Source organism: Triticum aestivum, chromosome 1B, assembly GCF_018294505.1.
Source record: "Triticum aestivum cultivar Chinese Spring chromosome 1B, IWGSC CS RefSeq v2.1, whole genome shotgun sequence".
Taxonomy (NCBI): domain Eukaryota; kingdom Viridiplantae; phylum Streptophyta; class Magnoliopsida; order Poales; family Poaceae; genus Triticum; species Triticum aestivum.
This window is the reverse complement of record NC_057795.1, coordinates 487,124,999-487,147,112: the sequence shown is the minus strand read 5'-3', so window position 1 is coordinate 487,147,112 and position 22,114 is coordinate 487,124,999. Positions and strand designations below refer to the sequence as shown.

Sequence of the window (22,114 nt, the reverse complement as noted above, 5' to 3'; positions counted from 1 at the left end):
CAGATGCAATGACGAAAAGGTTGGGATATCTAGTGTAGACAGGCTTGTCATCGATCCACTTAGAAAGCAAAATTTTGGTGTCTCTCTCATTCCGGACCTCGAAGCAAATGCTCAAGTTAAAAATCTCTCTGCGTTTTTGGATCCCTCTCAACTTGGGAGCCCTTAGTCTTAGAAGCGAAGAAAGAAGCATCTGGGAAGTACTTAGCTTTGAGAATTCAAGCCCACATGTTGTCATCATTCTAGGAATTTTCCAAATCCACTTGGTTACAGAGCCAAGTTCATCTTCTTCGAGTTAGTGATACCCGAGCCTCTCTAGACTTCAGGTTTTCAAAGGTGCGCCCATAGGTACTTGGAGGTTAATTCAGATTTTGGGCAATATGTGAAGGCTGCAGGCCACTTGAGAACTCTAGGACATGTATTGCTTGTGTTCGTGTCAGTTCCTTAGAAGCTATACCATCAGTATCAATGGAACCAGACTATCGCTCTGAAGAAAACAATATCATCGTCGCAACATTCAGAACATTTCAAACCAGGTTAGCATTTTTTTTACAACAAAGAAAAAGGAGAGAGCGGAACGCATAACTGAACATGTTTAGACATAAACTTGCAAAAACCTCTGAAACCAACTTATGTCCATCCCACAATTCACAGCAGAGGCCAAAGTTTCTAGGACCAGGTAATGTATAAGTCTCTGACTGGTCCTCCCACCATAATATTAGGAACAAAGTAGGAGAATCTGGGCAGGAATATATTACAAGAGAAGCCCCCTCTTTCACATTAACTTGCTAGCATGGGAACCCCAAGTAGCTGCCATCCTTCTCAGCGCTTCAGGCGCAGAGCATCCTTGAGCAAAATGGCAGAGTCGCTAGACTGACCGGCTCTCCAGACCCTGAAGTCGTCGTCGAAGTAGCCTTGTTTGTTCCAACCATCCAACAGATCTAGAAAGAACGGGCCTTGCTCGTCACCAAAAGGATCCCTGTAATGCCACATGCCCGACCGCCTTGTCTTGCGTTGCGCCACATGAGTATTCCCAGACTCATCAGCATCCATATCAACAACAACCACGTTTGCACCTTGATCCTGCGACCGACCATCTTCGTCGTCATCAATGTTGATTACTTCAGCTGGGATGCCAGCTGCATTGGCTGCATCAATCATGGTTGGTCAGGTAGAACAGAATGATAAAATTATCTAAGAACCAGAAAACGTTAGGAATAAAGCTGGAAAATTGTAATCAAACTCGTGGCCTCGTGGGCTCATTAAACTGCTTACATATGTGAACGATGGGAAGCTGCGCGCAAAATTCAAAACCATTCATTTACAAAACTAGGGTCACATGATGTTTTCACTGTACGTCACATGATGTTTTACCATGGAAATTCACAGGTGACTTTTAAGTTATTACTTAATAGTAGCTCAATAGGTAAAACCCGGCGCCTCTAAAAAAATTACTACATTTTTCCTCATATATAATAGTAACAAATAAAAGGATGGTAATAAGATAAAACCTTCAGCCCCCTGCTTCTGGACACTTGCTCCCAGTTTATCACCAGCAGCATTCTCTTCACTACCTGCATTGTGAAATATGAACAGTGAAAAGCGAGGTATCTGAGAAAGGCAGGTGTGTCAACAGAATGAAAATGCAACAGCAGCTCGACACAGGGAAGGTGGAGGACCAATCATTCCAAGAGCAGTGCAATTATTAGTGAAATGACAGATAGCATGACCTTACCCTGAGTACTCTGGCTTTGGACATTTGCACTAGGTGTATCGCCAGCAGCATTGGATTTAGTGTCTGCGTCATTAAAACATGAACGATGAGAAACAGGTAGCTCGGAATGGTCAGTATGTCACTAGAATGAAACTGCAACATCAGCTGGAATAAAGGCTTGAAGAAGACTAATCATCTAATCCTCAGAGAAGTACTCCCTCTGTAAATTAATATAAGACCTTTTAGATCACTAAAGTAGTGATCTAAAAGGTCTTATATTAATTTACAGAGGTAGTACAGCATAACTAGTGAAAGGATATTTGCTGAAAAAAACTAGTGAAAGGATGGGCAGTAAGCACAGACCTGCAGTGCCCTGATTTTGAACATGCATTTTCGGTGTATCAGTGTCACCTTCAGTAGCTGCATAATGTAATATGAATGAAACTGGGAAGGTAACTCAAAGAAGAGAGAAGGAGAGAAAGAGGTGACATGGGGATTCTGTAATATTCTTTTCTTCAAACCAAGGTTAAGTAAAGCTGTTGTTTAGACAAGGAGTTTTCTGAGCCTCGGCTCAAAACTATTTAGGGGTATAATTTAGAACAATTTTCAATCCAAATTAAAATGACAACCAATGATTGAGATGATGTTAATAGTAACCAAAGAGCTAACTTACTTAACTGAAGATGCATTATTTATTAGAGAGGATATCATACAGAGTAATGGTTACTTAACAACCGCAAATGTGGATAGCACTTATCAGTAGCTTGCTAAGTTGTCTAATCTACAGGTGCATAAAATGATTGGAATGAATCTTCAAGTGTTCTTTTAGTGGACATTCTACAATATTTAACTCTACGGTTCACAGCAGAAGAGAATAGCACTAACGGTCTCATGCAGCATTGAACTCCACTACCATTGATATCAAAATAGGCATAGCATTAGAAGTGTAATGTAAGTATTAACTCAAACTAGTCATCCAACATCAAGTATGTAAAACTGAAATACAACTTTACAAAATCCAGATGAATGCAGATAATCATTATATAAGTAAACCTTTAGAATTTTCTTCTGGGCAACTTTTTAAGGATAAGGAAACAGCTCTGCCGTCGTTGGCACCTACACAAAAAATCAGGAGCCTTTTACAACCTTTTTAAAAAAAAATACTGCACATCATGTAAGCAAACCTTCAGGTTTTTCTTCAGAGCAACTTTTCAGGTAAGCAGCTTCCTCATTGGCACCTGAACAAAAAGTATCAAGTATGTAAAACAGAAATACAACTTTACAAAATCCAGCTGAATGCAGATAATCATTATACAAGTAAAACCTTTAGAATTTTCTTCCGGGAAACTTTCTAAGGAAACAGCTCTGTCCTCACTGGCACCTACAAAAATCAGGAGTGTTTTACAACCTTTCAGAACAATTTACCACACATCAGGCAAGCACACCTTTAGTTTTTTCTTCAGAGAAACTTTTCATGTGAGCAGCTTCACCTGCACAAAAAGTCAGAATGGTTTATCAGCATTTGGAACAATTTAGTGAACACTATGTGAATAATTTAGTGAACACCACACCTTCTGAGTAACTTTTCAAGCAAACAGCTCTCTTGTCATTGGCACCTACACAAAAAGCAGTATGTTTTACCAACATTCGCAACAATTTAGTGCATAGTATCTAATCAAACCTTCATATTTGTTTTCCGGCCAACTTCTCAAGCAAACAGCTATCTCCTCATTGGCACCTACACAAAAATCAGTGTGTTTTAGAAACATTGACAACAACTTTTAGAGCCTTTTCCAAAAAAAAAATAACTTAGTGTATGGCATTGCAATCAAACCTTTATATTTGCCGTCTGAGCAACTTCTCAAGCAAACAGCTCTCGCATTGGCCCCTACACAAAATTCAGCGCTTACCACCATTCTAAACCACTCATTGCACATTAATGTACTCAAACCTCTAGGCTTTTCTTTTGAGCAACGTGTCAAACGAACAGCTTTCTCCCCATTGGCGCCTACACAAAAACAGTGATTATCTCCTGTTCGTAAATTGTGACTGAATGGATACTCTATCTAAAAGTAAATCTTTAGTTATTTCTTTCGGGTAACTTTTTCAATAAACAACTCACTCTCTTGGCACCTACATAAATATCAGAATTTATCAATCAACAATAAAAGTTGAAAGCAAGTTACAGAAGCAAACCTTTAGATTCTTCTGAGTATCTTTCCGAGCAAACAGCTCTGTCCCCACTGGCACCTACACAAAATAAGTATTTACCTGCTATTTTAGAACAACTTGAGAAATTCCTGATAAACCGTTGAAATAAGCAACAAAAAGGGTAAAAAAGGAGCAGCTTCAATTGTGATGAAAAGGATTAGAATCAAAGATCAATATGACAATGGTCATACAACCACATGTTGCAAGATGAGTAAAAACAAGTGCATAACTGATAGAGACCATATAATCTATTGGAGTGGATATTTTTGCTAGTGGTAATTAATTGTACAAAGCAAACCAACTGTTATACTTGGCATCCATTTCCAAATATAAACTATACGACCAGCTCTAAGATGAACAGTCAACTGGCAAGAAAATAAACAAATTAAAAAATTCCCATTTTTAACAAAGTAAATTGAGTTAGATTGGGGTTCCTGCATGTAGCCAACTGCCCTTACGTAGTGGTAAATAAAATGTAGGATGTTACCGAACACACAGTCACACACATAACAGAATTCACTATTTGTCCAGGAACACTAGTAGATCCAATATCTAGACTTAGTGTCTTTTTATAGGTAATCTATTGGTGGAAACAGTAGTAGAGATACATGCTGTAATAAGTTAACCTAAATATAACAAATGTACTCCCTTCGTTCCTAAATATTTGTCTTTTTAGAGATTTCAAATGGACTACCACATACGGATGTATATAGACATATTTTAGAGTGTAGATTCACTCATTTTGCTCCGTATGTAGTTACTTGTTGAAATCTCTAGAAAGACAAATATTTAGGAATGGAGGGAGTAAATAACATAAGGAAGCCATATATGAAATATAATCGTGCAAATAGAATGGTGAGTTAAGCCACCATTTGTTCCCACAGATCTCTGCAGAAGCTCAATATGACACTAGATTGATTTTAGTAGCCAATATGGCAGCCCACACAGGTAATAGAGATAGGAGCATCATCACCTTGTAAAGTAGCTGTATTCTTCTGAAAAGACTTCTCTGATGCTGCGACTAATAATTCTGTGTCTTTATTATCTTCCAGATCTGGAATAACTCGAGGGACCTCTTCAAGAAGACGTTGTCTTTCGGATGGCGAGCGCAATAGCTGTCTCTTATCGATGTACTCGAGCTTCGTAAAATTTAGTCAAGGATATAAATGTACAAAGTCCACTAGCATGTCCTAAGATGGGTGTATCGTAATGAAGTATAAAAAGGAAACCAAGAACAATTCTTTTATTAAAAAAATCATTAAATGAAGGAAAGATCTTTATCTGACAAGGATATTCGTAGCGCCAACCTTTTTCATTGGCCAATTCAATTAAATTGTCCAGTCTCTTAAGTTCTTTATCGATCCACTGGAATGGGGAAAGGGCAATTTGGTTAACATTTCTAACAGAAAAAGTAATTAATACGTAAACTTAAAATAGGAGAGTTCAGACTCTAGAATATGTCACTGAAATACTGTTTTGAATTTAAAATGAGCTAATATCAAATGATGATACATAAAAAAAATGCAGAATGTACCGGACAAATACATAAAGTTGGTATAATTTCCTAACAGACTTACATGAGTGACTATATCTCTGTGTACACTTCTCGCTTTTTCCTCAAGCTCAGCCTGTAAAAAACAGCACGTTCATGGAATCAACAATCAAGTAAAAAAGAGACCCAACAAATATCTGTAACATTTTCCAAAGCCAGAAAGGAAGGAAAAGCAGGAAAGAAATATGTCAAACAACTGGCATCCAAGACTCCAAGCAAATACTGAATACTTGAGTTGGTCTCACTCTCTGATAAGGATATCACACAAATATATAAAAAAACATAGCAAGGTGCAACTGGCTAACTGTCACACCAGAATTTGTTTTGAGTTATTTTGCACATTTAACCCTCTTGTCATTAAATAAAGTTGTTGGCCCTGTTTCCCATAAAAACATAACTTCAAACTCCGATTCAAACATCCCAGGCTGTCTAGCACATCCGGAGATATCACAGGTTTCACACCCGAGCACTTCAAGGCTGGCAGGGCTTGTCATCTATTTTCCAATGAAGAATGCACTTGTGACAAGGACAATTCAGATACAACACAAACTGTGTGATGAGAAATCCAAAATAATTACATGTGAGGCGCTGATACCAATACCACTATATTTAACTTTACAGATTGCAATATGCTTCATTAGTTACATATTATGTTCGACAAAGAATATAGCCAAGCATTGACAGCTATCTGTTTCCTATAACTTCTAACTTTCTATGCATGTTGAAACAAAATTAATAGTAGTCTGCATTACATCAAATACTATCAGGACAACTGCATTTTGGGACACTAGAAGTTGAAAAAGATTAACTTACAACAGTGAGCCTTTTAGAGTGTTCTTTCTGGACGAACAGACGAAAATCTTCGCATTCGTCCTGTTATTATCAACAACAAAAAACTTGAACAACATGTGCATCCATTACAAGTTTAAGTGCATACATGAACAAAATAAAATAATAGCAGAAAGAACCTATAGATCATAAATTTGTTTTGATTAATATTCAATAGTCATCGGTGCCAATCTTCTATCTCTCTAGGAATTGCTTTAGTAGTGTTGGAACATTAAGAAGTGTAATTCTCACAATAAAAAGCGTTATAAATTACCTCCCCAAAATCTTCATCTGATAACCTGGAAATTTTGACTTCAGACCAGCAGCTGGAAACACACAAAAGCATATCTGTAGACATGTCCTTTACCTTGTATTCTTCTGAGGATTTCCTAATGCCTGTTGCATATCTCTCATCAGCAAATAATAACTAAATGCGATGTAGCCAAAAGATACAGAATAGAGTATTTATTCACATGTCCTGTGAAATGGAGTTTTTTTTTCCATGAGTTAAGCTCCTGTTAATGTAATTGTAGAATTCATCCTTATTTCTTGTTTACTCGCTGGAAAACAGTATTAATTTGAATAGAACTAAACAACATGCACATCAAACTGATACAGTTCTCTATTAGGGGAAGAGCACTAAACCAGGCAAATGGAGTATAGATTAGTCAAATGGAATATAGGGAACATAAAAGGTTGAATATTACCAGTTACTTGTCCAAGCTGGTAGAATGCTTTAGGCTTGTAGTAACTATAGTCTTTGGGGTCATTCTTTACTCTAACAAAACAACCAATAACTTTATTTTCAAATGCCTCAGGCTGCTTTAGCAGATCAATAACTAAGGATTTCTTCAAATAGATCAACTTAATGTTGTCACAAACAAGAGAAGCAAAGCATCTCTTGTTTCTTTCAGAAGTCCCTTTCGAAGTAGTGACCTCAGAGGTCATGGTCCGAGTTCTCTTTTTCATACATGAATCACTGTTATCCTCAGAACTGGCAAATGTTTCATCCTCAGATGTGTCATTTGCAGCAATATGCCTCTCGAGCAAGCTATATATCTTGTTGTACTTAACCTTTGATTTCCTAAACAATTGCTTGAGTTTCTCATCACATATGACATGCTTTTTCTTATCTTTGTGCGAAAGATCCTTCTGTCGAATGTACTCCTTGACAACTTCAGCAGCACCAAATTGATCTAGAGATTTGGATGTATCTTTGCCTATTGATTCAAGGAATCCAATCAGCTCTTTTGAACCCCAGCCAACATAGACATTCTTCTTTGATTTTGCATGCTTCAGAAAGGGTTTCACTTTATTTGATGTTCCATTTAAATTAGATGGGCAAATTGGATCAGCATCTCCACCATCACTATTGCCCAAGAAATCATCATCTGAGCTGTCCTGTACTTTAGGAAAATTCTCAGAATCTGAAATTTGATCCGGGCCATCATTTAAACTAGCATAAGCTTCTTGAAGGTTATCCAGTGTTAAGCCCTCTTTCTTTATAATTATCTCCCAGTATTCCTTAAACAAAAATTCAACAGTTGACCTGTCACTGAAATCAACCCTCTCCTAGAAAACAGAGAATCTACCATCAGAACATATGCATATATAGAGTAAAAAGAAACTCGAAAGGCCAAATGCCATCACCAAAGAGTAACTACTAAGTACCATCAGAAATGTGCACATAAGACCAATTTAATAGTAAGCATTCTACATGTCAGATGTTACATTCTGCATTAGAGCAATTGCTACAAGGAAATACAATATGCATTATGCAAGGAAATAATATATAGTTAAATATCACAATATATAGTTAAACAACACTGCACAAACTGATGTTTGCTACAAGCCAACAAATATATCCAGTATAGAAGGTTATCAAAGATAGCCAAATAACAAAAGAAAGGAAACAGTTAAGCCCGTGTTCAATAATAATAATAAAAAAATCCCCAAGGTCAAGATTCCCTAGAGTAATCCCTACTCCACCAAGTGGATATCAGCAGATTTTAACCTGTGATTGTTTTCTATGTATTATCAACACCATGTCAGCCTTCTCTCTCCATTCAAAATCCATGTTTTTGTTACCTATTGACTGTGCTATGTCCTCAAAACAGAACTCCCAAGAACACATCGACAACCAAAAGTGCCCAACACTACATAATTTTGGATTCCTTCTATCTTTTCACACAAACATGTGACTGGAGAAGAACGACCGCTGGAAAACTTGAATCATTTGTGTAAAGACCATTGCATTTAAAAACATAGCTGTAGATGCCCAGATTTTTAAAGTACCCACATCATTCTACTTTTCAGCGACGTCTCGTTGGCTGCTGCAACCACTTTCTACTGAGAATATCACTATGTTACTCACGTCAAGTACTGAGGTGCTCAAGGCGGAACAGAGAATATTAGCTATTCCAGATCTAAATGGTTAGAGAAGTTGTGACATGGGGAGAAGACAGGGACGTGGTTCAGGCGAACAAAAAGAGTGGCTTTGGTTAATCTAAACAAAGGGCCAGGATCAATCTGCTGAAATCCACTTGATGAAATTAGGGCATCTCCAAGGGCAATCCCGCAAGTGTCAAATTTCAGTCCTCATATGTCCGCGGACAGCGAAGGGTTGAGCCCCATTTGTCCTCCCCTCCAGTGATGTTCCCCAATTTTATCCCCAATTGTCCAACACATGCATATGATTGGGTGGGGATGGAGAGAGGAGAGAGAAAAAGGAAAGAAATAAAATGGTCCAAGGTGGGCTGGAGCTGATGTGGCAGACATGTCTGGACAGCCCCATTTCTCCCGCACATATGGGGCAGGTTCGGGGAAGCCCGGACTGTCCAGACATATGGGGCAGATTTGGGGAAGCCCGTTGGGCAAGCGTTTTGTGTCCGGACAGAATGCAGACTGTCCGCCCAGACATATGGGGGAGGTTTGAGGGGTGCCCTTTGAGATGCTCTTAGGGGCCACTCCAAGGGGATGTGCACCTGGCTGGACGAGTGGATTAAAATTCTATCAAGGATTTAAGGATATGTACTTAGTTACCCCATCAGAGTCGATTTCGATATTATTCTCAATCATGATTCCCAGCCTTAGACAGTTAGCGCATAATCCCTTTGTTTGCCTTCTTCCGACTTGGACAAAATCTGCTTCTATCCGGCAACCACAACAAACCGATTTAACCGGACAGCACAGGCACCGATAGTATGAACGCCCTTTGCAGATACAGCATGTGTGCCAACCTGCCACATTTAGCAACCAGTAGGGTCAGTAATGAATAAAAATAATAACATTTGGGTGGAATTAAAGACAACCTGAACAGCTGAAACTACTGTTAACAAAAAATAGGAGCCATGTTTTATTAGATCCACTAGGAATTCTAAGGTATCATGTTTTAGCATACTGCTGCGCCGTGTCATAGAGTGTCTGAAGGAACTAGCTAAACAGAGCAATAAAGGTAAGTAAAATTATTTCAGGTTTCACAGAGCAACTTTATTCACCCACATAACCACAAGAGTTCCACAGCAATGGCAGTTGTAGCAATGGTAAAGAAAGTGCATGTAGTGATGTAGATACTCACCGCAGATGAAGTTCTCGTCTGAATTGAGGAAATCGTCATCCTTTTCCACGCACTTAGGATGGTAAGCCTTGTTGCAGTTCCTGGAAGATACTGATAGGTATAAATATATGCTGTGAAAATGTCGGGACTCTGGAACAATGCAATGGACTAAAACAATGTTTCCACCCATTTAGCATATACTAAACCATAGTTAAAAGAGGCACACTTAATTGCGCTTAATGTGCGCATAACTGCGCTTAAGGCTTTAGTCGGAAAAGCGCAAGGCAGTGGCAAAATGCACAATTATTTACAAACTCATGCTAAGAGAAAAATAGAGAGCGACGGGCCAAAGGTGATCAGGATTCTGTTCAGGACCAGGTAACCGGCTGCTGCTTCAGCAGCGCAGTTTGTTATATCTGTTTATCCTAGAGAGACAAAGACCGTGGGCGCATGGCCGAAAGACAGAGGAAGGAGGCTCGTCCTCATCCCACCACGACTTGCCATTGCACACGTTTTACTAGACATATCGTCGTACAATGCAGTTGGCTAGGAGAAAGCGGATGAACCAACCCAGCAACCAACAGCGTGCCTCACACCAATTCAATCCACACAGCACAAACCCCATCAATTCTGAACCTACGGAACTCCACCTACGAGCCGGTTCTTAGATCATCGACCGGCATTCCGCTTTCTCCTCAGGCTGCGGGGACAGGGCAGGAATGGACAAGAAGACGAGGCCCGGGGCGAGAGCTGCGCGAACCTGTAGTCGCAGAGGCGGAGGTGGCCGCCGTCCTTGCAGACGAAGCAGAAGTCGCCCTCCTCGCCGACGGGCTCGGGCTCGGTCTCGGTCTCGCCCTCGCTCACCGGCCGCGGCACGCTCCCACCCGCGCCGCTGCGGGGCCTCGCGGCGGGTTTCTTGGCCTTCCTCTTCCCCATCCCGCGCGCCGACTCCGGGACGGGACGGAGGCGGTCGAAGCCGGCGGGGAAATTTCGGGTCGGAGGCGATCAAGGTGTGGGTGGAGGGAGAATCAAGAAAATATTTGTGGGCGGAGGGGATCTTGGCGATGAGGGCGGCGGAGTGGTGAGTGGAGTGGAGACAGGGGAGGGGGGTTTTAAGCGGGGGGCGAGGTTTTCGAGGGGGCAGGGGTCTTGTTGACTGTGACTGCAGTGCCGGTGGGTACCAGATATGTCTCCTTCCCTCCCCTCGAAAGGGAAAAAGCAGGGGAGATGGTGCGCTCGTAGGCTCCTTTCGACCGTCCGATCCAGCGGGACGATCTGCGCCGTTGTTTCTTCACTCGTGTCCGCGGATCGGGTCGGATTGGATAACGCTTTAGCTCAGTTTTATTTGCCGGGTTCGGAGCGAATCGGATAATGGTCGGATGCCGATTCGGATGCGGGCTATGCTGGACTATGAATTTGGAATGGAAACGGATAAAATATATCAGACACATGCGCGCCAAGAGACATACTTTTATTTCTATTGGGCAAACAATATGAACATCAAATTTATCTAGGAAACCATATCAAGCATACTGCCCATCTCCATTGCCAGGCCATCGTCGAGAACTTTGTCCATCATGTTGGACCACGGACTATCGAAGAAATGCAACCGCCAACCGGCGACACACAAAGATGTATGATGTTGCGATGACCATATTTACATGTAATGATTGTAGTTTTTGGTCTAATTGGATACTTTTATTGAATAATTCGAATTGATAACCTAGGATAATCAGTAAGAAAAAGTAGCCCGCCAGGTATTAACAATACTACTTCCCCTCGACACGTTGCAAAGCCATGAATCTGAAAATAGATTGATGTATGTTAAGTAAAGTAGCAACGATTAACATCATCATCACACTGTAAAAACATTACGAAAATTTAAAATTATACCTATCTTTTTTCAGATGGAACATAATTAAGCTTAGTCTCAATCATTGATCAGAACCAATGTGAGACCCTCACCTCACAGAAAAAAAGGTTACCATGATAACAATCAAGAAACCTATTATCCCAAATTTAAATCAACCCAGAAAGCGATTGGCGGGCTAACCTTGCTGAGAATTCAACCTGAACCACAGTTCGTTACACACCAAGGAGAGAACGCTAGGCAAGAACGAGTGTGTTGGTGACAGACAATCACAGTGGAGCCGATGAACCAAGCTTGGAGTTATCCCCTGCGAAGTTGCTGAGCGTCCTGACAAAAGAAGGCACGAGGAATCAGGATCCAAGTAATTGGGCTAGTAACTGACCTGCATCATCATCGAACACGACACAACATGGTAAAAACGGGGCGACCATCTCAATTTACCACCAAATTATACATGAAAGAGGGGAAATAGAGACAGTGGGCAACCTAGCCAAGAAGATCGATGGTGGCGTCGGGGGAAAAACGCACACAGCCATGGTACATAAGCGATTATAGAGATCTCACCGTGGACGCACTGAAACCTCGTTTTGGTCACCATGACAACGCATCCTTCCCGTCATCTCCATGCCGGCGCCTCTGAACCACTAGGGCACTAGGGGGGGGGGGGGGGGGGGGGGGGGGCTCCTTGCATCGTGGATTCACAAGAATCCAGCTCGGTTTACGGTTGCCAGGAGGTCCTACCTCGCCCGGGTGATCGAGTGAGGTTAGATCCGGCGGGGCCGCAACCAAGGAATCCACACATGGCGTAGGAACAAATCGGATTCAGGTCTCAGTGGTGTAGCACCGTGACCGATCTGAGAGTGGAGCCCCTCCTGTTGCATCTTGAGGGTAAACGTGAAAAAGAGGATGGTGGCGGCTGGGCAAAGACGAGGCGGCGTTCCATGGATGGGGGTGTTCGACAGTGGCTACACAACCGCCCAGATCGTGAGGGAGAGACGAGAGGTCAGGAAGAGGGAGGCGATTGGATTTGTTTGTTTAGCCATCCTGATGATGCGTCGTTTCGGCCATTGGGTGGGGTAATCACGAGAAGGGGTACCCAGTCCAACTTAACGGCAGACCCCCAAATTTGTTACCAGAGGAGCGGCCCATTAAGGCTAGCGCTGGTTAGCAGCGAACGAAGCAAGCCTAAGTGTGATTCAAAGTTAATTAGACGGTCGAAAATCCCAGAATCAATGATCTAACGGCTGCGAATGCTGATGGCCTGAGAGGGCAGGAAAGGTGCTCAGTTATAATATATCTAAATATATGTAGTTGACCAAAATTTGTATATGTTCATATCTGGCGGCTTCGTGTGAGTGCATACCATCTTCTAAGAAATGAATGTGGATTCGTAGCAAAAATTATATTTATCAAATATATTATTCACCCGTGCCATATCTCTTCACCCATACTATTCTCGTGATCGCGTATGTGCTTCGGCTTTTGGGATCCTTTCACTTTCAAAAGTGGGTCATAGAGTATAACGGCTGGAATTGGAGCTAGGGATGGCAATGGGTAGGGACCGTAGGGTATGGGTGGGTACAACCCTTTTGTGCCCAAAATCATACCCATAGAAACTTTCTGTACCCACTCATTTCAATATCCACAGGCACAAATTAATACCCATGCCCATATCTATCGGATATCCTATGCCCAGTGGGTATCCACTTGGTACAATATATAGTATTTACATTTTGAAAAGGTAGAAAAAAGTCTGAAATTCAAGTGATGGTGAGCTATTAGTCTAGCACCAACATGACCTCCTCCATTGGGTGGCATGTTGCGGGCGACAAGGGAGTACAATAAGCAGTTGGTGGAAGCTCGACGCAATGGGAGGTGGTGATGAGAACTGGGGATCACCGACCCAAGAGTTGGACAAGAGTTCGTTGGTAATCAGATGATATTTCATCATTTCGAGAAGTCACTAGGACGTAGGAGGAGTGGCAAGTTGGTGGTTGCGGTTTTATTAGGTATGGCCAGTTTTGGGAATAAGCGACTGAGGATTGGGCCATAGGACTTGGATGTTGACCCCTGATACGTCTCTAATGTATCTACTTTTTCAAACACTTTTGCTTTTGGTTTGGCCTTTTAATATGCATGATTTGAGTGAAACTAACCCGGACTGACATTGTATCAACAAAACTATCTTGGTGTTGTTTTTGTGCAGAAATAAAAGATTATTAGAATTGGACAAATTTATGGAGATTTATTTTGGAATGACTGAAAAATATTGAAGCAAAGAAGTGCCAGAGGGGCCACCTTGTAGCGACCAGACCTCAAACAGTCTGATCTCTGTGCATCAGTGTCATCCCTGGATCGGTAATGTTGACACGCACAGTACTTGAAGGATTTATAACAGAGTAGCAATCACACACTTATTACATTGAACGTCTCAAAAGAGAACTCATTACAATAAATATGGCTTAAGGCCATCTAATAACGATAAGAGCGGAAGGCTTGGAAGATAAAGCGAGTCCATCAACTCCAACGGCATCAGTGAGTGAAAGATCACGACCTAAGGCACCTTACTCGTCGTCTGAAAAAATCTGCAACATGAACGTTGCAGCCCGAAAACGGGTCAGCACATGGAATATGCTGGCAATGTAACACATAAAGAGTAATGAACAGAATAATGCTATCACTATATGCATATATGGCTGGTGGAAAAGTTCTATGGTTACAGTTTTGCATAAAGCCAAATTTTCCCTACAACAAAGAAATAAATTTTATTTAACTATCATGGTGGTTGTTAAACATTGAGAAGGTTCCTCCAACTCAATCCCAATTAAGCATCATCATTAACCAAATCAAATTTAATTAAGTAACATGATGAGATTCACATGATAATCGAAGTAACTAGATACTCAAAACGTCCATAACCGGGGACATGGCTAACCATGATTAGTTTGTACATTCTGTAGAGGTTTGCGCACTTTTCCCCGCAAGACTCGATCTCCTCCGTTGGATTTCTTGCACTACATGGTGTTTGAGAAACGAATGACCGAGACACAGTCTTTCAGAAGCATTAACTCTTTACTCTGGATAGACAGTACCAACCTACATCCCCTACATCTGCTAGTCTACCACTGAAAGAGGTCATACAACATACTCAACTATGCTAGAGCCCATAGTAGCTTGCGGCTGCACACGGAAGTTTCTAGCATGAATAATCTCATGGTCCCTTTGAGCCTGGGTGGCGGTCCATAGGAGAATCAAACGGTACCCCGGGATTTCCAAAAATACAGGCAACACTGGGTTCCCCAGGTGCCTCAATCCACCTAGATGTGTACTAAAGTTGCCACCTTAAGTTGAACCATTAAATAACAATCTCACATCTGTCATGGATACACTCACCCAATCCACGTCTACTAGCATAGCATAGCAATATAAGCACACATAGAAGTAACTCCCAAAGGTTTGAAAATAAACAGGACAATAGGTACTACCTCATCTACTTCCCAAAACCCATATATTAATCAGATATTAACCATGCAAGTGTTTGAGGATTGATCTAATGCAATAAAACTGGATAGTAAAGAGGTATGATCAAAGTGTTACTTGCCTTGTTGATGATCCGTGAAACCTAGAGACTCGTAGTAGCACGCTGCACACTCCGGGTACTCTATCGCAAACAAACAAGCATATAATGAGCACTCATCTAATGCACAGGTAAAACTCAAATAAGAGATCTAACCAGAAAGTTCAACTTAAGAACTCCGGTTTGCAAAAAGAATCAAATCAAACGAAGCAACGAAACTCAAACTGCGAAAGAAACAAGCTTCTTTTACTAATCTGGACCTAAGTCAAATTTTACAGTAGCAAAAACTTGTTTAAGTTGGTTAAACGAAAGAGGGTTTTGAGATGAAACTCCAGGCGCTTGAATCGCCTGATTCTGGTAAACGAGCGAAAAGTTATACTAAAACGAAAATCGGATCAGAAATCACGATCGAAAATAATCACGAAAAATCCGAGAAAAATAAAAACTGATGAACAGGCTAACAAACGAATGTTCGCTGTCTGCGGCTAAACGACGAAAACCGTTCTTTAAAATGAACGTACGGACGAACGTCCGCTAAATAACTAAACCGAGAAAAAAACCGATGAACCGATCTAAAAACGGATCTAGGGTTAAAAAAACCAAACGGTTTTATAAAAAAACCGGCGGCGGCTACCTCGGGTCCGGCGGGAACTCCGGTGAGGCGGCGAGGTGGCGGCGGCGGCTCCGGCGGCGGTGCGGGGCGACGGCGGCGGCTAGGGTTCGGGCGGCAGGGTGGGCTTCGGGTGGCGGTGTGGGCTTCGGGCAGGGGGTGGCCCGCCTTATAAAGCCCCCGGGCGGAGTCCCGCTCGGGTACAGCCCGAAGTCGGTTTGGCCTTTTTTTTAATAATTCCAACATGCAGAAAAAGAAAGAAAAGAAATACTAAACCGACTCCAAAAATCCCAAAATAAATTTTCCCCGTCCTCTAAAAATAAGCCGGACAAGATGAACGTTTATTTGGGCCTAAATTGCAATTTTGAAAAATGCATATTTTTCCTAATTCAAATTAAATAGCGATAAAACTCCGAAATAAAATCTTATTTGATTTTATTATTAAATCTCAAATATTTCTTTATTTTGGAAAAGTAATTTTATTCCCTCTCTTTTAGTTTCATAAAAGAAATATACGAAGATAAAATAATTAAAATCAAATGATCATTTTTTCAAAATTTGAGAAAAACTCAAATATCAAAAATAATGAAATCCTCAACTCTCTCCGGGGGTCCTTGAGTTACGTAGAATTTCTAGGATCAAGCCAATAATGCAATAAAATATGATATGCAAAGATGATCTAATGTATAACATTCCAAATTGAAAATTTGGGATGTTACACACCATGGGCTCACAAGTCTAGGGGCACGCTTACCCCCCCCTCCCCCCGCGTCGGGCAGGCTTATGGGTCCCCTGGACCTCTTCCTAACCTAATTCCAACACTATATATTCCGTCTTCCTAAGAAAAAATCAAAGAGAAAGTTTCATTGCGTTTTACGATACGGAGCCGCAGTCTCCCGTCCTTCATCGGGAGCCTAGACCTGGAGTCCATTCATAGCTCCGAAGAGAGGGATTTGTCGTCATCGTCATCACCAACCCTTCTCCATCAACAATTTCATGATGCTCACAACATGTGTGAGTAATCCCCTTGTAGGCATATTGGGGTAGATGGAGATGGATGAGATTTCATATGTGCAATCATGTCAATTTTGTTCTGGCTTGATCCCTAGTATCCACTATGTTTTGAGATTGATGTTGCTATGACTTTGTTATTCCTAATGCTTGTCACTAGGCCCGAGTGCCATGATTTCAGATATGAACATGTTATGCTTTCATGAATATATTCACATTCTTGATCTTACATGCAAGTTGTATGCACCTGTTATCGTTCTAAGCCTTAGACGCCCAAGGTGACCTCAAATTGGGATATCGATGGGGATGACTTTAACTTGAGGAGTTCATGTATTCACCATGTGTTAATGCTTTGTTTCGGTTCTCTATTAAAAGGAGTGCATTAATTATCCTTAGTTTTCATTAGGACCCCACTGCCACGGAAGGGTAGGACAAAAGATGTCATGCAAGTTCTTACCGCAAGCACATATGACTATATACGAAATATAAGCCTACATATGATTGATGAGTTTGAGCTATTTTGTATCGCTCTAGGTTGTGACAGTTACATATTGAATCTCGTCTGAATATCCATCGCTACTCCATGCCTACACTTTAATACTATTGATTTTGCTCAAGCTACTACTAATCTGCTTGTTACAAATTTGCTATTGTTGTTGCTGCTACTACTATTGCTACTTTGCTATCACTACTATCAATATTATTGTGCTACTAATAAATTGTTGCAACAAAGTTATTTCTCATGGTTGAATTGAGAACTCAACTACTGAGGCTTATAAATATCATTTGGCTCTGTTTGTGTCGAATCAATAAATTTGGGTGAAATACTACCCTCTAAGATTGTTGTGATCCCTATACTTGTGGGTCGGCCTATTTATACTAAATGGGCCACTATTGGTTCATGCCACGTGTCGACGTATCATAGGCGCCTCTCATCCATTGGATGGATGACATCTGTCACAATGCAGAGCTGACATGTGGTTCTGCTGGCGAATGAGAAATCGACACATGGAAATTTGCCATTGGTCGTGGCTGTTAACGGTTTTCGAATCCAAAACTGACACCCGATAGCTTAATGGTGACTCGTTACGATGGCTGCCACGGTTACCCTTACAAAATCACTTCCATGACACGCCATTATCGTCAGGGAAGTGAACACTTTCGCGATGATACCTGGAGTATTGTCATGGAACACTTCTACGACAACACGGGTATGACTATCTTTGTGTCATAAAATCGTCAGGATGTACATGCGTGATAGAAAACGTGACCTAATGTGACAAACATGTATTATCAGAGGTGGTTTTTTTGTGAATCTTGAGGTGTTCTATATCACAGTGACAGAAAGGGACAAGACAAACATTTGCATTGTTTCAACTAAGGATAAAAAGATGGGGTTTAATCTTATTGCTAGATTTCTTTTAGTCTACATGATGCCATCTTGCTTATTGCATTACTTTGTTTTTATTAAACTTAATACCTTGAGATGCATGCTGGAAAATGGTTTTTGGGGTGGAGTAATAGTAGTGGATGCAGTTGGATTATGGTCTACTTATCACGGACGTGATGCCTATAGAAAATTATGCCATGAATGATCATAGTTGTGAATGTTATTCTGTCAAATGCCCAACAATAATTTGTGTACCATGCCATTACTTGCTTTAGAGAGAGATGACACTAATGAACCTATGGCCCCGGGGTCTATTCTCATCAATCCTCGCATTTACATAATTGCTCTTTTATTTACTCTCCATTATTTTACCGCTTCACTATATTATTATGATCCACTATTTGCTTTTAACCTTGCAACTAGCAAGACGAAGGGATTGACGACCCCCCTGCCAAGTTGGGTGCAAACATTTATTTTGTTTGTGTGTAGTGTTGCTTATCTTGTTAGCTTGTAGACTCCTATTGGTTCAATTAAATCTTGGTTCTTAATTGAGGGAAATAATTTATGTTGCTCTGTTACATCACCCTTCCTCTTCGGGGAAATCCAACAACTCCTAGGGGAGTAGCACTCAGGAGCTCAAAGTATCTAGAGTCTGGACGAGGCTAAATAGTTGCTCCCCACCTGGCTGGAATTGTTCCACTCTTCATGCACAGTAACACCTCGAAGAAGTACCTCTAGAGGCCAAAATGTGGATCTACCCCAAGGAAACACTCATAGAGCATGATGAACCAGGCCAGGTGCAGTACCTTGTTTGGGGTCAGGTGGTGAATCTGCAGCCTGTAGTAGGTAAAGATCCCATGGCTAAATCTATCAGGAAAAGGGGCATGTCGCACATAATGAAGGAATTGTGCACCACAAAGTTCCATGGAAGGGGATCTGGAACCCTATAGACTTGTCGCGCAGCGAGCCAATGAAGCTTATCATGCTTAGGCAACCATATCTAGCAGTCAGGCCTCCCAGGTGCTCAAGGGTAATCACATAGGGCTTCCAATAACTAGACCCTATGGGTAAATTGGCCGCCTCGGCCTAGGGAGGCGGCAATAGGGTAAAACTCTGCTCTGGGACATCTCCATGAATGCCAGCCGCATAAGTTTTTCTCGGCCCGGGCTTCACGTTGTGTCTTATCTCCTACAACGGCAACTAATGAAACTTTGGAAGAATTGGGGAAGTGGAAGATGCGTAGTTAGCACCCACCTCCTCCCAATTTATAAAGGACCAAGAGGATCTGAAGCGGTGGCATGGCTCCCAAAGATCGCGTCGAAGCCAACAACGATGCATGGAAGGCAGATAATGGAGACGGGTGAGGCCAATCACCGCTAGGCCACGACCATGGCCCAGGACTTTTTTGCCGGTCCAAGCAGTGCCACCCTCCTTCGAGGATCGCCATGACCTCGGGGCCAACATATGTGAGAGGTCGCAAACCCAGGAGGCTTCTCACCACGACCCAAGAAAAAATGTAGTGAGCCCGGGGAAGGAGAGCTGAGGGGAACCACAACACTCCTAGAACAAAGCCTGCTAATCAGGCAAGCTTCATGCGGTTCAACCAAGCCGAGCCCTCTGGAAACTATCAAAAAGATGAGGAACCCGCCCGAGTTCTTGAAGACCGAAGGAAATCCAAATCCATATAGGCTCAGGGGCCATTGACGGTGCCCTGCACTGGAGGTGGATCCTCTCCAAGGATCCAGATGGAATAACTAATAGGGGCCCAGGAGGCCTCCCAATAGGGGATCACGACAGACTTCATGGGTAGTATTTCACCCAATTTATTGATTCGACACAAGGGAAGCCAAAGAATATTTATAGGCCTTAGCAGTTGAGTTGTCAATTCAACCACACCTGGAGAGTTGTTTCTGTGCAGCAAAGTGTTCAGTGGCACAATAGTTTGATATTTTTGATAGTAATAGTAATAGTAGCAATAGTAACGGTGATAGTAAGAATAGTAGTTTAGTAGTGATTGTAACAACAACAACAATAATAGTGACTTAGCAAAGATCAATATGAGCAAAGCGTATGCATTGGATCAGCGATGGATAGTTGTGTGGATGACATTCATCGTGTAACAGTCGCAACCTAGAGCGATACACAGTAGCTCCAATTCATCAATTCAATGTAGGCATGTGATTCGTATATAGTAATACATGCTTATAATAATAATTTGCATGACATATTTTGTCCTACCCTCCCGTGGCAATGGGGTCCATAAGGATATCTAAGGGATATTAAGGCCTCCTTTTAATAGAGAACTAGAACAAAGAACTAACACATGGGGAATGAAGGAAATATGCCCTAGAGGCAATAATAAAGTTGTTATTTTATATTTCCATGATAAATGTTTATTATTCATGCTAGAATTGTATTAACCGGAAACTTGATATATGTGTGAATACATAGAGAAAACAACGTGTCCCTAGTATGCCTCTACTAGACTAGCTCGCTAATCAAAGATGGTTAAGTTTCCTAGCCATGGACATGTGCTGTCATTTGATAAACGGGATCACATCATTAGTGGAATGATGTGATGGAGAAGACCCACCCATTAGCTTAGCATAATGATCATTCAGTTTTATTGCTACTACTTTCTTCGTGTCAAATATATATTCCTCCGACTATGAGATTATGCAACTCCCGAACACCAGAGGAATGTGCTATCAAACGTCACAATGTAACTGGGTGATTATAAAGATGCTCTATAGGTATCTCCGAAGGTGTTTGTTGGGTTGGTATAGGTCTAGATTAGGATTTGGCACTCTCAGTATCGGAGAGGTATCTCTGGGCCCTCTCGATAATGCACATCATATGAAGCCTTGCAAGCAATGTGACTAATGAGTTAGTTGCGAGATGATGCACTATAGAACGAGTAAAGAGACTTTCCGGTAACAAGATTGAACTAGGTATGAAGATACCGATGATCGAATCTCGGGCAAGTAACATATCGATGACAAAGGGAATACCATATGTTGACATTGCGGTTCGACCAATAAAGATCTTTGTAGAATATAACCAATATGAGCATCCAGGTTCCGGTGTTGGTTATTGACCAGAGAGGTGCCTCGATCATGTCTACATAGTTCTCGAACCCGTAGGGTCCGCACGCTTAATGTTCGATGACGATATGTACTATATGAGTTATGTGTTAGTGACCGAAGGTTGTTGGGGGTCCCAGATGAGATCACGGACATGACGAGGAGTCTTGAAATGGTCGAGAGGTAAATATTGATATATTGGAAGGTTATATACGGACATCAGAAAGGTTCGGGGATTCTTGGAGTACCGGGAGGTTATCGGACCCCCCCCCCCCCCGGGAAAGTTAATGGGCCTCATGGGCCATAGGGGAGAGGAGGATGCAGGCCACGGGAGGTGCCCCCCCCCATAGGAGTCCGAATTGGACTAGGGGAGGGGGAGCCCCCCCTTTCTTTCTCCCTCTCCCCCTCTTTCCCCTTTCCCCTCGCTGTTGGATGGAAGGGGGGAGCCGACTAGGACTAGGAGTCCTAGTGGGACTCCCCCCACTTGGGCACGTGATACATCTCCGTCGTATCTATAATTTTTTATTGTTCCATGCCAATATTATTCAACTTTCATATACTTTTGGCAACTTTTTATACTATTTTTTGGGACTAACATATTGATCCAGTGCCCAGTGCCAGTTCCTGTTGTTGCATGTTTTATGTTTCGCAGAAACCCAATATCAAACGAAATCCAAAGGGATAAAAATGGAAGGAGAATTATTTTGGAATATTT

General features: G+C 41.7%; 1 protein-coding gene across 9 annotated transcripts; it reads right to left on the bottom strand.

Moving 5' to 3' along the window:
• Positions 1 to 572: 572 nt before the first annotated feature.
• LOC123133737 (uncharacterized protein At5g08430) lies at positions 573 to 12,402 on the bottom strand. Of its 9 annotated transcripts, none has more exons than XM_044553202.1 (22): positions 12,293 to 12,402; positions 11,912 to 12,055; positions 9,880 to 9,959; positions 9,345 to 9,541; positions 7,010 to 7,874; positions 6,577 to 6,698; positions 6,288 to 6,347; positions 5,500 to 5,550; positions 5,217 to 5,287; positions 4,896 to 5,065; positions 3,908 to 3,982; positions 3,546 to 3,719; positions 3,393 to 3,449; positions 3,283 to 3,327; positions 3,157 to 3,201; positions 3,036 to 3,092; positions 2,896 to 2,949; positions 2,765 to 2,827; positions 2,075 to 2,131; positions 1,733 to 1,795; positions 1,509 to 1,571; positions 573 to 1,145 (listed from the first exon to the last, which is right to left on the bottom strand). In XM_044553202.1, exons 4-22 carry the CDS (start codon positions 9,378 to 9,380, stop codon positions 820 to 822), a joined length of 2,454 nt encoding a protein of 817 aa, XP_044409137.1. In that variant the 5' UTR covers positions 9,381 to 9,541; positions 9,880 to 9,959; positions 11,912 to 12,055; positions 12,293 to 12,402; the 3' UTR covers positions 573 to 819. The 9 variants fall into 9 exon arrangements, with proteins under 9 accessions (XP_044409137.1, XP_044409108.1, XP_044409115.1 ...); XM_044553173.1 differs by lacking the exons at positions 11,912 to 12,055; positions 12,293 to 12,402 and adding an exon at positions 10,619 to 10,987 and having other exon boundaries at positions 3,546 to 3,599; positions 3,663 to 3,719; XM_044553180.1 differs by lacking the exons at positions 11,912 to 12,055; positions 12,293 to 12,402 and adding an exon at positions 10,619 to 10,985 and having other exon boundaries at positions 3,546 to 3,599; positions 3,663 to 3,719; positions 3,908 to 3,961.
• Between the last annotated feature and the right edge of the window lie 9,712 nt (positions 12,403 to 22,114).

Coding starts and splice junctions, on each gene's coding strand:
- LOC123133737 (XM_044553154.1), bottom strand. CDS start 10,794: ATGGGGAAGAGGAAGGCCAAGAAACCCGCCGCGAGGCCCCGCAGCGGC. Junction 9,960..10,618: donor CTCCGCCTCTGCGACTACAG/GTTCGCGCAGCT, acceptor AGTATCTTCCAG/GAACTGCAACAAGGCTTACC. Junction 1,146..1,508: donor CCAGAAGCAGGGGGCTGAAG/GTTTTATCTTAT, acceptor TGATTGATGCAG/CCAATGCAGCTGGCATCCCA.